This window comes from Bidens hawaiensis, unplaced genomic scaffold (genome assembly GCF_021521415.1).
Source record: "Bidens hawaiensis isolate Kalapana, Puna unplaced genomic scaffold, B.hawaiensis_p1.1 tig00006390_1, whole genome shotgun sequence".
Classification (NCBI taxonomy): Eukaryota; Viridiplantae; Streptophyta; class Magnoliopsida; order Asterales; family Asteraceae; genus Bidens; species Bidens hawaiensis.
The window spans coordinates 1,402,901-1,418,020 of record NW_027491431.1 but is presented as its reverse complement, the minus strand read 5'-3'; the positions used below and the strand labels follow the sequence as shown (position 1 = coordinate 1,418,020).

Below are 15,120 nucleotides of genomic sequence, written 5' to 3'. Positions count from 1 at the left end.
GAAAGAATATGTTTTCTTTTGTTATGAACACGTGTCGCTAATTAGTATCAAAAATGTTATCTAAAATAGACGAAATACATTATTAGATAGGGAATCATCATACAATTTTGTTAAATCAACACAGTTCTTTGTGAGAGAGTATACTAGATAATGTTAGAACTCTTTAATGGTTAACAGTTATTTAGTTAAACTTCTACGTGCATGTTTGCTTTTATATATCGATATACGTTCAACAAAAGACGGGCTCGTCATTCATGTTTACTCACTACATTGAGAATTATCTATAAGCCCGGACTAGATGATGACGGGTGAATGAATCTAAAACAAAACTGCTTGATAGCATTCGTTTATTCATGAAAAATCACATAATTATATCTGTCTCGTATATAAAACGATCGGCTCTTATCGAGGACTAAAAATCTGCTACCAATGAATTTGATGCATCTCAAGAACAAAGTGAAGCACAAAATAACGAAAAAGTCGATCCTATGAATGAATACAATGTAAAGGGGATAACTATTTTGTTAAACTAGACGGTATCATCAATCTTCAACACTATGTATCCCCAATCCAACGCATGTATTGATTCACAACATTATCTAAAGATGTGCATTCCATAAATGGTATTATACGGAAACGGGTTTTGAGGTGACTTACATACGCACTCTATAAGTTGTCTCTATAAGCTGTCTTCTAATTCATCAGGCATATGTAACTTCTCAATAGCAGCCTACATAAAATAAAAGACACAGTAACGTTCAATTCGCTACAAAGGTTAAGATAAAAGGTGTTTTGAGTCAACCCGGACATTTGCCGCAGCTATTGAATAGGAGTGTAAACAAGTCTAGCTACTTGAGAAGAACCCGAATAAGCTTGCTAGCCTAAACAAGCCTACTATTTACATAATTTATATAAAATATAATTATATATAAAATTATGTTAAAAAATACTAAATATATATATTATGTTATACATTAAAATTATAACTATAATATGTATAAAAGTTATTATAACTATAAACGTTAATTAAATTTATTAGATATAAAAACATGATAAAAATAACTAAATAATATATATTATGCTATATACATAATTATAACTTTATAAATATTATAAATATGTATAAATAAGTTAACAAACTAATTAATAAATAAAAAACGAGCAGACCTGAGGCTTTAGAAATATAGCTCGAATGATTCAAGCTCGAGTTCCTGTAAGTTAAAACGAGCGGAGCACGAGCTTACACGAGCTCTGGCTCGGCTCATTTACACCCCTACTATTAAATAAGCAAGAAAAGAGAATTTGACCTTGATTGTAGCCACATCAGTTGCAGAAGGCTTCAAATCCAAAGCTAGGCCGAAATGAAGCATGGCCATGTCGTACATAAGGCAACGTTTATATATCTTTCCCATTAATGCGTACACACTGCTTTCATGAGGCGCGTATTCTTTAAGTTCTTGTAGAACATTTAAAGCATCGTCAAACTCCTGCATCGTTACAAGGATAATTGCTTTTTGATACATGGGTAGAGGATTCTTCTTATCTGCTATTATAGCCTTGTCCATCATTGCTAACGCTTCTTCATTTCTCTGACAATTTTGTTTAAAAAAAATGATAAGTATTTTAAACTTTTATATAATTGCGAGAACCTGTTGGAGAACTCGCGGGCCCCCACCAAGGCATGTTAACTAATGGGTTCATGTAAAACATAGTTTGCGTTTGGGGGGTGGCTTTCAAGCAAGGCTGTTATAAAAGCTCGCGCCTCGCTCGAAATCGGATCGTGCTAATCGAGCCAAGGTCGGCTCGACTCGTGGAGCCGGTTCTTTGACACGTTTAACTTAAAGCCCAAATTTACATGTGAGCGCGCACACACACATATATATACACTTTAATAATATAAAAATTAAAACTATTGAAAATTCGCTTAATAATAAAAATTCCCATCTGGCTCCTTTAAAAGTTAAACCCAAATTTTAATTAATGTATATAAATTATGAATTCTGTAGTTTATAAACTTTGCATATGTATGTGTGTGTGTGTAATATATCAGCAAGTGAAAATAAATAAAACTAAAGAATTAAAATACTTTAAAAATAAACAAGCTGGCTCGGCTCTATAAACGAGTTGAGCCCGAGCCTACTTTCAAGGGATTGAAGGCAAAACCCAGTGGAAGCACGCTCACCCCCTTGACAGTTGTAGTTTTTAATAACAGTAACATATAAAGTATATAGAATCAAACCTTTAACGCATGCAAGGAAGTCCCAAGATAGGATATTATAACAGAAGAACAAGGGTTAATATTCAAAGCCCTTTGAAAATGATGCTTCGAGAATTCGTATTTCTCCTGGCGAAGATATATCATTGCAAGACCATGCCATGCATTATAATGCCTTGCATCTATCTGAAGGGCATTTTGGTAACTTCTGATTCCGTTCTCAAAATCCTCCAAAGCCACATATCTGTAAATAAAGATAAAATCCATATGCAGATCATCAAAGGTTTATATTATAATTATTATATTGTAATTTATATTCAAAGTATAATGAGTTATAATCAAATTCATACTCATGACCACGAAGAGTGTGAGCATAGACGAATCTTGAGTTTAACTGCACTGCTCGTTGAAAGTTTTTTAGAGCGGTTTCATGGTCTTTCTGCATGCTATAACAATTTCCCATTGCACACCTGACATATTTGAAGTGAAAATATAAATTGTAGAAAAGAAAACAAATATTCATAGAGCATAACTTATAGTTTTATAGATTAAACAGATTAAAAAAAACTTACCATGACTGAGGGGCTAAGCGGTCCGTTGATATTAGCTCCTGTGCCAAATAACTCAATTTCATATCCTCCTTCAAGTGCTACAATATATAAGATCAAATATTTGTAGTTAGTGGCGTGAATTTTTTACATGAAACTTGCGGGTTTTGGTTTAGCCTAAACAGGTCAGGTATTTGGTTGTAAACATTAAATTTTAGACTTAACCTATGAAAAAGGATCGTTTGTAAATGAGCTTAACCGAACCCAAGCCAGGGGTGGCTCAGATCATATCGGCTCGGGGTTTGCTCGATGGACTCATTTAAAATAAACCTAAGTTTTAAATATAATAACATATAAAAGTATTGAAGAAAAAAAATAGTACGTACAATATTTTGAATCTGCCTCACGATCTTTAAAAATATATAAATTTACAAAAAAACAAAAACAAAAATATCAAGTATAATTTTGTAGATTGTCTAGTTTGATTTTGTATTAGGTGTATGTTAAGAAATTATTTTTTTGTCTTTTATATATCAATATGTGTAAAATAAATTATAGGAAAAAAAATTAATGAACCGGCTCGTTTAAGTTCGAACTCGAGCCTGGGCCCAGCCTGGCTCGACTCAGATCAGCTCATCGGCATGATTGGGTTCGGGTTGATTTCAACCCGACAACCCACAAACACGACCCATTTAACATCCCTGATTGTAGTCTCGATTATTAATTGATGCATAGTTCACTTAATATAGTGGCACCAATAGTATTGTAAAGATTAGACAAGTACAAGAAAACTTACATACAGAACAGTAGAATAGATATCCATTCCTTCTAAGCTATAAGGGGAAGCCAACCGAGCATTGCAAAACGCACGTTCAGCTTCTAGATAATCCACCAGCTCAAAATGAGCTTTTCCAACCTGCACTCAAAATTACCATCTTTAATCTTTAACAATTCAACAAGTTGAAAATATGATATTATCGTTAACAGTTAACTTACCTGAGAGAGCACCCAGCCAGTGTTGTAATGCTTATGAGGAAGTTGCATAAATACATCCAATGCATTCTGTTTTAAAAAAATTAAACAGAAGTAGAAATCAGCAAATTATATTGTATACATAACCACAAAAGTGGGACTGTACATAAAGCCCACGACTCATGACTCGCTCGGAATCGGTTTCTTGTTTCACACTTTCACGAGCGAGCCCGAGCCAAGGTAAGCTCGGCTTGTTGGCTGAATCTTAAGCTTGTTTAGCTGGTTCATTGGCTTGCTCGTTGGCACATTTAAATTAAAACCCATACTTCAATGCAAATCTGTAATTTTGTGTGGTTAAAAAGTATTATTTTTTTCTTTTTATATATGTAAAAGTATAAAATTGAATCTTTTTTTTAAATAAACAAGCTGGCTTGAGCTTTTTACAAGCACTCGAGCTCAACATGTCAACTCGATAAGACAAATGAGCCAAGCCTGGCTATGGTAAGCTCGCCTCATTGGCTCACTCGTTAGGCTCATTTGCTGGCTCATTGGCTAGTTTAAATTAAAGCCAAAATTTTAATTCACGCACACACACACATAAATTAAACTTCATAATTTATTAATTATTCGTTATATGTATGTTAATTTTTTTTTCTTTTTATAAATGTAAAATTATAAAACTAACTTTTTTAAATAAAATAAAAGAGCTGGCTCAAGCCCACAACTTCAGCTCATTAAGATAAACAAGCTGAGCCAAGCCCAACCTGGCTCGGTTCAGCTTGTTTACAGCCCTACACCAAAGTAGTAAAGTTAAATAATCTTTCACAAGGGCACATTCAAGTTTTCATGTTAAAATACCTGACACCTGTACAGACAAGAAAGTCTGTAACCTTCACCAATGATTTTCAAAAGGGACAAAACGTCTAAAGCACCACCAGCAACTTTTGATACACTCATGGAAGCCCGAGCCATTGACCCGTCATGTTCACAAGATCTAGCATCATGTGGTGGGGATGAGCCAGAACTCGTTGTAGTGGTGTTTGAACGAGTGTCATCAAGGTCAGACCGAAGCCCTAAAAAATCAAGATTGTGGTTTAGATAACCGAAGAAAGGAATAATAGTGTTATTTTTTAAAGTGATTTTGACCTTCATTAAAAGTTTCAGTTGACCAAGATTGTCCTTTTCTAACTGTAACAGAACGAAATGCTGCAGATCCTAATTTATAAATACTCGGGTATTTAGAAGAATGATTTGTTCCATTCCCATTATTATTTGCCACTGGCCCACTTTCTCCAGCAAGTCTTGTGCTTCTTCTAGGACCAGAATCTGAGAACAGCCTTCCTGATATCTGGGACAGAACACAAAAACATAACATAAATATCCAAAAAGATGACCAAAACTAGATTATAACAAATTAACAACCTTTCTTAGTTTCCCCTCATCTACAAATTTTCTTCTAGGAGCTTGAAGGGTGGATTTAACGGTTGATCTTGGTGACACATCAGCACAAACAGAACTAGAGGGTGGACCATTTGGGAGCATGTTTCTACCTATTGGTGGTGGGGAGTGAGACACGCCTGACAACTTTAAAAAATGACACATAACATTAAATAAAGATGTGTAAAATCACCAAACTTGTGATCCAGAAATATATAAAAAGAATTTATATTGCTCATGTTAACAGAAATTGTGAAATAACTCAGCATAACAAAAAGGCTGTATTTCACCTAATAGCAACCAAATTACTTTTATTGTTTTGCTACAAAAACCACTCAAGTTTCAATATTGTTGAATTCTTGTTTCTTATAGATGTTACAATTAAGTGACCTAAATGGAACAAAAATGAAACTTGGTTACTGTTTACTAATTATTATTTTCAAGTTTAACCTGAAGTAGGAGGTAATTTTGAAGAAGAAGGTCAATGAACAATAACCAAGTTTCATAGTTGTTCCATTTAGATCATTCAGTTTAAACAATTATGAAAAATGTCACAACAATAGAACAGTATTAAAACTTGAATGTTCTCTACACATAGAACAAAGTATTAAGTGACTTTATTGGAACAAGTTTGAAACTCGGTTACCATTTAGGCCCATAAACGAACATGAACAATGCTTTTTGTTCATTTAGTCAAACAAATGAACATGAACACATCCCTCATTTGTTCGTTTTTTCATGTTCGTGAACGTTCGTTTAGGTTTGTTCATTTAAGTCTGTTTCATAGTAATTAAAGGCGCTGCACTTTGGCGCCTAGGCGCTATTTTAGGGCGAAGCGTTCATCCATCGTCTGAGTTGACTAAAGGCGCAAATATAGGAGAAAAATCAGCAACTGAATATTTTTTTTGATTTTTTTTATTTACCTTCACTTTATTTGATTAATCTGTTGAACAACTTACCTAAAATAATGGGATTAAAAAAATTAACTCTTAATCTCTCTCTTTATAATGAACGACATATTTGATTATTCTTATCATTATCGCACATCAAGAACACGATTACAGAGAAAAAAAAGTTGGTAATATTTATTATTATTTTTTTAATTTTTGTTTTCGATTATCAGGTTAGTAATATTATGTTTATTTTAATTTAGTTTGTTGTTTTGTTAATTTAGTTTACTGTGCTAATGTTTTTTTTTTGTTTTTTTAATTGAGGAGCAGTACAATGGCTTTCGTTTTTATATTTATTACTTTATGATTTTTTGCTTTTGAGTATGAACAATTTGGTTATATTGGATTTTCATATGATTTTGAAAACTATGGTTGATGATTATGCTATTGAAATGTTTGGTATTTGAATAAAGTGTTGTTTGCCATTACAAATTTTGTTTGTGATTATTTTTATTTAAGTGCACTTTTTTTCTCTCGACGCTTTTTTTGCGCCTAGCGCCTAGCACCTAGAGGAGGCCTGCACGCCTTAGGTGCGCCTATCGCTTTTAATAACTATGGTCTGTTTATACTTTATATATTCACTAAACTTTTTAGGCCCGTTATAATTTCATCTAGGTTACGAAATTAAAATATCACCATTAGAGTTTAGTCAAGTTTATTTTTAAAATTTTTAGGCCTACCAGATTGATGTTCAGTTTACTTTTAATTGGTGTGCACTCAGTTTTGTATGCTAATCTATGTTAGGTAAATCCAATCATTTACGTTCATGAACCGTGCATTTATACTATTAAGGAACGAACATATTCATTTTCTATGCAAACGAACAGAACAAGAAAACATCGTTCGTTTAATTGTTCGTGTTCGATCATTTGTTCAGTTAAAGTTAAATGAATGAACACGGACATGCTCTGTTCATGTTCTTACTGTTCATTTACAAGCTTAATTTAATCACAAAAGTTAACCATTATGAAGGAAAACAGAAAAACTAGTAAATAATAACTTGGTAAAATGAAGACGAGATCAACAGTTATACCTGCATAGCCATTGGTGAAGGGGTATTATAAAATGGAGTGCCAGCATGGGCACCATTATTATTGGGTTGGCTGGCAGCAACACGGCCAGAAAAGGCTGCACCATTATTATTATTTAAGGAATTACCCTTAATGTTGTTGCTATGCAATTGTCTCAAATGTCTTGGGCTAATACTTTCAGCCACTTGTTGACTAGAAACTGCGCTATTATCATCACTCTGGGGGCCCACATGACGACCAAAGTATTGTTTTTGTATGCATTCAGCAGCTGATTCCCCAAACACTGATGCTGCTTCTCCAGCAGCTCCTGAAAACACAAAAGATGAAGCTAAATACTAATGGAAATAGAAATTTCTATTGCTCCATATGCAGCTCCTTAAAACACATATGCACATCAAGTAACAAAAGCGCTTTTAAGGCAAACGCTAAAGAAAAAATTACCTAGTTTACACAACTCCTCATATGCAGACCACAACAGAGGATCTTTTGACAGAGCCTGGTTAAACTGACGAGCAGCATTTTTCAATCTATCTGTGAATCTGAAAGAAATTATGAGCCCACTCATTCAAAAATCTTAACTTCAGACACAAATGCAAACACATATTTGACCCATTCGACCTGTTTTCTTAATAGTTAATAGCTAAGTTTGCCTATTTTAATCACTTAACCCATTAATAACAACATGCAATCTGAATTGACCACTTTCATAAAAATGGATTAAAGTTGCAACGTTTATGTACACTTTCTTAAAAGGTGGACTGTGTTCAAGCTCAGTGAGAAAAAGAACAAGAACTACGATAGACAACCTTCTTGGAGTTCTTATATCCTTAAATAATGATGCTTCTTAAGAGTAAAAACGTAAAATAAAAGGGGCAACTTCAAGAAATTTATGGGCACTTACCTGTATATGAGCCCAAGAAGATAATGACCAGCTGCACCATTTGGTACCTGAAAGAAAAAAAAAAGAAGATACAATGAGGACATGCTCTTTTAATCTGTGAGTAATAGTGTCATCAATTCATCGTCTAACACCATTTTTATATAACTATAACTGGAAAACAAAAGAAACATATGTGTGTAGACACATTATGCTTCAAAGTTCAAACACAGATTAATAAGTAAATCTTGAATGTATGTAATTACCTCGGCATTAGGTTCATTAGAAGGGCATAATGCTGCTTCTGCTTCATTGAGAAGATCCATCTGAAAGCATGATAATGCAAACAAGTATCTGGACTGAGGCATTTGTGTTCCTTCAGATTAAGTGATTGAAGAAAGCAGGTTAATAATTTAATTGAAGAATATCTATGGAAAATAGTTGGGTCCATAAGATATAACATTTTGTTTGAAGTTTAAACTTTCAGGTACTAGCAAAATAAATTTTTAATATTCAGACTGTCTTACTATTTAAGTTCTTTTTCATGGTACTACCAATGGGTAGTATTTTTTTTTTTTATTTGTGTACGACTAGAACTAAGTCCTGTTTTATCACTTTGAAAAAACAGTGAATCTGGTGCAATCAGACAACATGAAGGAATATAAGTATATAACTGATTATACTCTATATATCTTGTATATTTTACAGCATACAACTATGCACTTCACTAACACAAATAAAACTAATCCTACATAACCAGATAGCTTTAACAATTCACTTTATTGTCTTCGGTTTCTACGTAATGTCGTGATGTTTGATGAAGCAGGCAGAAGAGAGTTAGCCGGAGGTAAAAGAATACTTTTTTTATAATTTCCGGGTTTCTAAAATAGAGGAACGTAGCAATTATTTTCATAATTTCCATTTTGCACTAGAAAGGTCGCTTTGAATCTACAGAAGTCGTTTTTATACATACAAGTTTTTACTGAATTGTTTTCTAAAACCACAATAAATTCTTCATTGTAGAATAATAGTTTTATCCAATCAAATCACAAAATATCAAAGGTCAACACTCCAACGGGTCTAAATCATATCGATGCAGGCCAATAGTTAAGGATTTTAAAATTCATAGGCTCAGTTTAAAAAATCATGAAAGCCCTCAGAAGAGTCATCTACAAGAATATGGATTGAAGCATTTGTGGTCATCTGGATTAGATGACAGTAGAAAAGGGAAGAACAATTAGCTTCTCTTCATCCCATATACGTTAATAATATAATAGGCAGAGTCTAATTCAGATGATATAGCAATGACATGAAGTGATGAAACTACTCTAAACATGAAAAAGAAACCAGGTTGAACACCTGAACATACCTTTCAAAATATGATAAGCCGAGTAAGCTTTTTTGCTTTGTAAGTAACATGCTGCTAACAATTGCAAGTTTGTCTGCATTGACAAAATAAGCAAAAAAGTTAATAAGTGGATAGAAAATGAGATGCTATGATTGGCGCGTTGCAAAAATGAAGCTATGAAAGAACCGAGTATTGACTATTTAAATATGGCAACTTAATAAATACGAATCTACCGCTTATTATCTTCTATCAACTAAATTTTCCGCCAGGACTTCTCTTTGATTGAAGCACGAGACTCGAATCTCGACAATATTGGAACATTATAAAGACATTACAACATGATATATTAGAGGAAAACACACCTCCGAAGGGAACTCGGAGCAGAGGCGTTCGCACATGAAAATAGCATTGTGGTATAACAGATGTTGCAAACTATTCTGAACACAGCCAATTAACACCTCCTCCATAGTTACAACAATAGACACCGGATTTCTGCAAGAATCAAGCATCACAACCGTTGAAACGTAACAAATAAACATAATCACAGCATATAACAGACAAATTAGGACTTTAATACAAGTCTCCTTACAGTTGAACAAGCACGGCTATCGAAACCCTAGAAATGATTCCTAAAAGCAGTTACAATGTACGCTAATTCATCCACACAATTAAAATGCTCTACAAAACTACAAAACCTAAACATCAATTGAAACCTATAATCGCAAACGAACTCTAATTCATATTCCGCATCTAAACTCACAAATGAAGAGCAAGTGTATAAAATTCAAAATTCGTACACTATTATTAATCTAAAACGAAAGCACAAGGAATACCTGTATGTGCGAGAAGAAATTGACCTCCAAAACTCCGATTTCGCCACCGATGTCAGATCGAACCAGTTACTTAGCTTTCATCACCAGCAGCAGCAACAATTGAATTGGCGATGCGAACACGGAACACTCTGTGTGTGTGTGTGAGAGAGAGAGATAGAGAGAGAGAGAGAGAGAGAGAGAGAGATTCAAATTTGTTAATGTATAGCCGACGAGAAGAATTGAGAGGGGGTTTTGGGGGGATTTTGAATTTCGGGTAAATATTTAACCAAACGGTATATTTATATATATTCTTGAAACTTACCAACTGTAATTTCTTTTTCCTTTACTTTTAAGTTACTCCTTGAATTTTTTTTTCTCTGCTTTTTTTATATGCCTACATATAAAAAGAGGTTGTGTGGTGTTTGCTTATATGCAAACATTTGAATGACTCGAGAGGTTGTTGTAATTGTGTGGTGCTTGCTTATTGATGAATCGGTTCAACGCCAACCCAATTGTGATTGAATGATCGTGGAGGGTTTTCGATTGTTTGATACTTGAAAGATTTTGGATTGAAGATGTTGCAGGGTTTTATATGTGATGCCTGAAGATTTTGGATTAAAGATGTTGCACGGTTTATGTTGTAGGGTGATTGTGTGATACGTGAAGATTTCTGATTGAAGATTTCCTTTTAGGATAGCATTAAGAACGTACTAATTATTATTATTTACAGAAAAGTGCTTGTGCTTGACTGAGTATGAAGGTGAAGAGAACGAAGTTAAGCTAAAGAATCGTGAATTGTGACAGAAGAAGTGAATATAAATAGATAATCAACAGTAAGACTTTAAACTGAAGAAATGAATTTGAAGAAGTCAAACGCTCCTGAAAAAACTTTGAATTTTTGTAAATGCACATATTGTTGTTATGCATTCGAAGGGTAATATAATGTCACAGCATAAAGATTTGGTGTTTAGTATGCACTTGCGTACCTTTGCCTTAGTTCATCAATATGTCTTCAATGTAGGTGGTCGGTAGGCAAGATCCCATCAATATGTCAATTGTGTAGGTGACGAAGGTGGCATGGAGAATTGGATATGAATTAGTGAGATTAGTATGTAGTTGAAGATGTTGTAGCGTTTAAGAGGAAGTAGGTTCCTTTAAAAATCAATGTAGTAATTAAAGTGATTTCCATGCATGCAGATTCAATCTAAGGTTTTTATTGCCTCTCTTAATGTTCACAAGATAATATGTAATTGATAAACTATGCACTTGTAGCTAGTCATCGACAGACTGCTATATATCTTATCAAAAATTTGAATGTCTATGTGGCATATGTTAATGGTCTCCTTTGTGATTAATTCATTCTTTCAATATTTTGGCTAGATTCATAAGTAGCTCCAATGTCAATTTTCAAGACAAGAAACCTATCAGCCTCAAACTCATTTTTCTTATAATGTAATAAATTTTGAACTTGATGCATTTGTTATAGAAGCCGTAAAAGGGGCGTAAAATAGCCAGCATGACATGACATGACGATGACGCTACACCATTTGCATGAATGAGCGGAAAATTGAGTATCACGATTGAGATGGCGGGCGCCAGAGAAACTTTTAACCTTTGACGGTTGTTAGGCGTTGTGCCACATTAAAAGATGTGCAAGTAAAAGAGACAGGTGTATAAAAAAATTACCCACAACTAGAATCTGGAAGGAAGACACAGAGGGATGCTCGATTTTAAGGTTATTTGAATGAGGACGATTGCATCAAGCCACCAAATAATGAATTGGGCTGCCATTTCTAGTCAATACTTGTTTTTGAGCTTAAAAATATAATCTTTTTTCACAGTTCATTATTGGCTACCACTTTCGGTCCAATTATGTATTTTGTATTTTGTATTTTTATGTCTGTTATTGCCTACTTGTTTTGCATTGCCATTTTGTTATAATCATAGTTTTTTTTTAAATATTTATTATTAGAAAGAAAAGTAATAACAATTGGGTGATTGTTGTAGGTCCCAAGTCGGGTGGATCAAACAACGTCTTTGGATCAACCAAACTTAGTGCTAGCGGAAATCACACTAAGCAACCAAGAGGTCTCGGATCTTGAGTTTATTTTCGGTTAAGGAAAGGAGAGGTTAGAGATAGAGAAAGTGATAGAGTTCTTGCAAAAGATTTTCTTTTGTATATCAAACTTCAACAACTTCGCTTCTCATGGCATGCTCCCTATTTATAGGGAAGCATGCATGAGAAGTATGATATGTCAATTGCCCAATGGGCTTCTTTACAATGGACCGTGACCCAACAATATACAAAATGACCCGTAGGCCCAAACATATAACTTAAACAATACAAAAGACTAAATATACAAAATGGGACTAACAATCTCCCTCTAGTCTTTAGTATTGAAACCCGTCGGTGTCGTAAATCAGGCATTCGTCCTCGGTCAGTGGAAGTTCAACAAGTCTACGCACGAACTTGTTGAAGGCTTCCACTATCCGGTCGGTATTCTAACGGCCTATATCCTCGACGGTTCCCAGCGGCTTCTTGTAGAGCTTCTTCACATCTTCAATGTGGAGTCCCATAAGTTCATGCTCGTCAAACACCCTGATCTCGTGCATACCACGGCAGTGAATAACGGCCTCGCCGATTTTGTTATCAAATTCCCAAGCAATGAAATCTCGGAGAGTGTTGGGAAGATAAGGCTCGCCATGATAGATCTCGTGACATTCTTTGGGTGCCTTGTATCTCCACATCTTGCGAGGCTCTCCGGTAGCCGGGTCTATCTCTCTTGGGTTCCGGTATCTGCGACCCTTATTTGGTTCGAAGTCCTTGTAGTTGACTTTCGATTGACGCTGCAGGTAAGTCGGGACCCAACTTTCCAGCGTACTCCCAGTAGCACCAGGACCTAAAGCTTTCTGAAAGTAATTTAGATCAAGCTCAGGTAGAGTCTTCAGCTCGTGATGAGTAAGATAAATAAGATCCCCGCTGTAGCGTCTGATGGCCCAAACCTTATTTCTTTGATCATATCTCCAATATACGATCAGTGAGTCATCGTGATATGGATAGTTAAGCACGCGGGCAGACGCACAGTCCGTGACGATATGTGTCTTACGCTTCTTCTTTGGTGGTGGTGCAGGGACAGGAGCTGTTGCAGGAGCCTCCGAAGCTTGAGCAGGAGGAGTATCTGGATTTGGCGAGTAATTGATGTCTTCTTCTTGTTCATTCACCGCCATTTCCTTTTCAGTTCCCTCTATGAACTCCTCAAAGCTTATACCTGCATTAATAAAGTCAGCGATTACACCTGTATTGTCTGTCGAAGAGATGAGATCTTTGTATAAGCTGTCAAGTATCGAATCATCCTCTCTGACTTTACTGGCTGAGCCGGTGTTAGCAGGGTCTTGAGTATCATGTTGGGATTGTGGAGGTGATTGAGTGTTAGCTCCACCTCCACCTCCTGCCGTCCCGGCTCCTCCATCTCCTCCACCACCGTTGCCACCATCGTCATCATCATCATCAAAACTGTCATGTACGTCATCGATGTCGTCATCTTCTTCACCATCATCATCCTCTTCGTCTCCATCATATCCACCACCAGCGCCGCTAGATTGGCCGCCCTGTTGTACTAACCGACCAACAGTCGCCTCTCCCTCTGACACAGCAACCGATACTCCTCGCATGGCCACAGAAGGACCTGCGGCTGGTTGCGATCCACCAACTTGAGAAGTCTCACCAGACCTTCTCCAAGTTCTAAAAACAGCATCAAGCCTATCCTCCAGACCATGAAATTCGTCTTCCTGAATGCCCATCAGGTCTGAGGCCGCTTGGTATTTGCTCACCATCTCTTCATTTGTTTTGAGCTGTAGCTCATTCAGACTCTCTTGATCTTTTAATCTTTCCTTGATGGCTTCCATGTCTGATCTGAGCAATTCAAGAGAGGTGGAGGAAGCGAGTTGATTTTCCAAATCAGCAACTCGTGAGTTTGTAGCTTCCTTCTCAACATCCCACCTTCTTGTGGCATCTTCAATTTTCTTGTTAATGCTTGTTCTGAGAGCACTAGCACTTGGTAAATTTCTTTCAAGTGTGCCCAATCGATCTCCAAGTCTAGCGTGATCGGCTCTTAGATTAGCATTCTCGGACGCCTCATGATTCATCAAAGTTTGAAGATTTTGGATGCGGGTGTGGAAGGTATTGGTCAATAACCGTTGATTTTCAGCAACTTCATCACTTGCTGCTTTTTGCTCATCCAACACCCGTATCCTTTCCTTTAGGGCCGCCTTCTCCTTTTCGTCCTCTAGAGCCCTTTGCTTCATCTCCTTGATAAGCTTGAGGAGGGCAATCTCTCGTTCTGCCCTTTTGGCGTTTGATTCCTCCAGTGCGATGATCCTATCTAGGATAAGATCAGCGTATACTTGAGGTGTCGCAGACATCCCTCGTGAGATCGGTTTGGGAGAGATAATGGTGGATGGTGGGGTTAAGGTTGTTATGGGTGGTGAGGTGGTTGGCAGGGGTAGGGTGATGGCTTGGGTAGGTGAAGTAAGGACGGTTTTGCTCCATATGCTTGTAGTTTGAATTGGGGAGCTAAAAACTGAGGAAGTGAATATGGATGATGTTGGCTGTGAAGGTGGTGTTGAGGCTTGGGTAGGTTCAGGGTGAGGTTGTTGTTGAGGTGGTGAGTGTGACATCTGACCCGATCCGACCCGACCCAGGTACCCGTTTCTCCTATCCGATCTCTTTCTTTTATGATTTAATATTTATTTATACTTATATTTTATTTTTAATAATAATAATAATGTTTTCCTTCCCGCCGTCCTGTCCCTCCTCTCTTTCCGCCTTCTTTTCCCTCTTGTCGCCGTCCCGCCCTTAAGCCTTGTTTCCCTGTCCTTTGTTCCTTCCCGCCTAAGGTTGTCTGCGCAGCTCCACGCGCCAGACTCCTTA

The 15,120-nt window shown here is 36.2% G+C and overlaps 1 protein-coding gene across 1 annotated transcript; it reads right to left on the bottom strand.

Moving 5' to 3' along the window:
- Positions 1-382: 382 nt before the first annotated feature.
- LOC143632484 (cell division cycle protein 27 homolog B-like) lies at positions 383-9,845 on the bottom strand. The gene is made up of 16 exons (XM_077100996.1): positions 9,741-9,845; positions 9,400-9,472; positions 8,297-8,406; positions 8,055-8,101; positions 7,595-7,692; positions 7,156-7,460; positions 5,158-5,319; positions 4,882-5,083; positions 4,594-4,808; positions 3,760-3,825; positions 3,560-3,679; positions 2,788-2,864; positions 2,566-2,685; positions 2,240-2,459; positions 1,308-1,589; positions 383-730 (listed from the first exon to the last, which is right to left on the bottom strand). The coding sequence occupies exons 1-16, from the start codon at positions 9,843-9,845 to the stop codon at positions 680-682; spliced, it is 2,253 nt and encodes a 750-aa protein (XP_076957111.1). The 3' UTR covers positions 383-679.
- Positions 9,846-15,120: the final 5,275 nt, after the last annotated feature.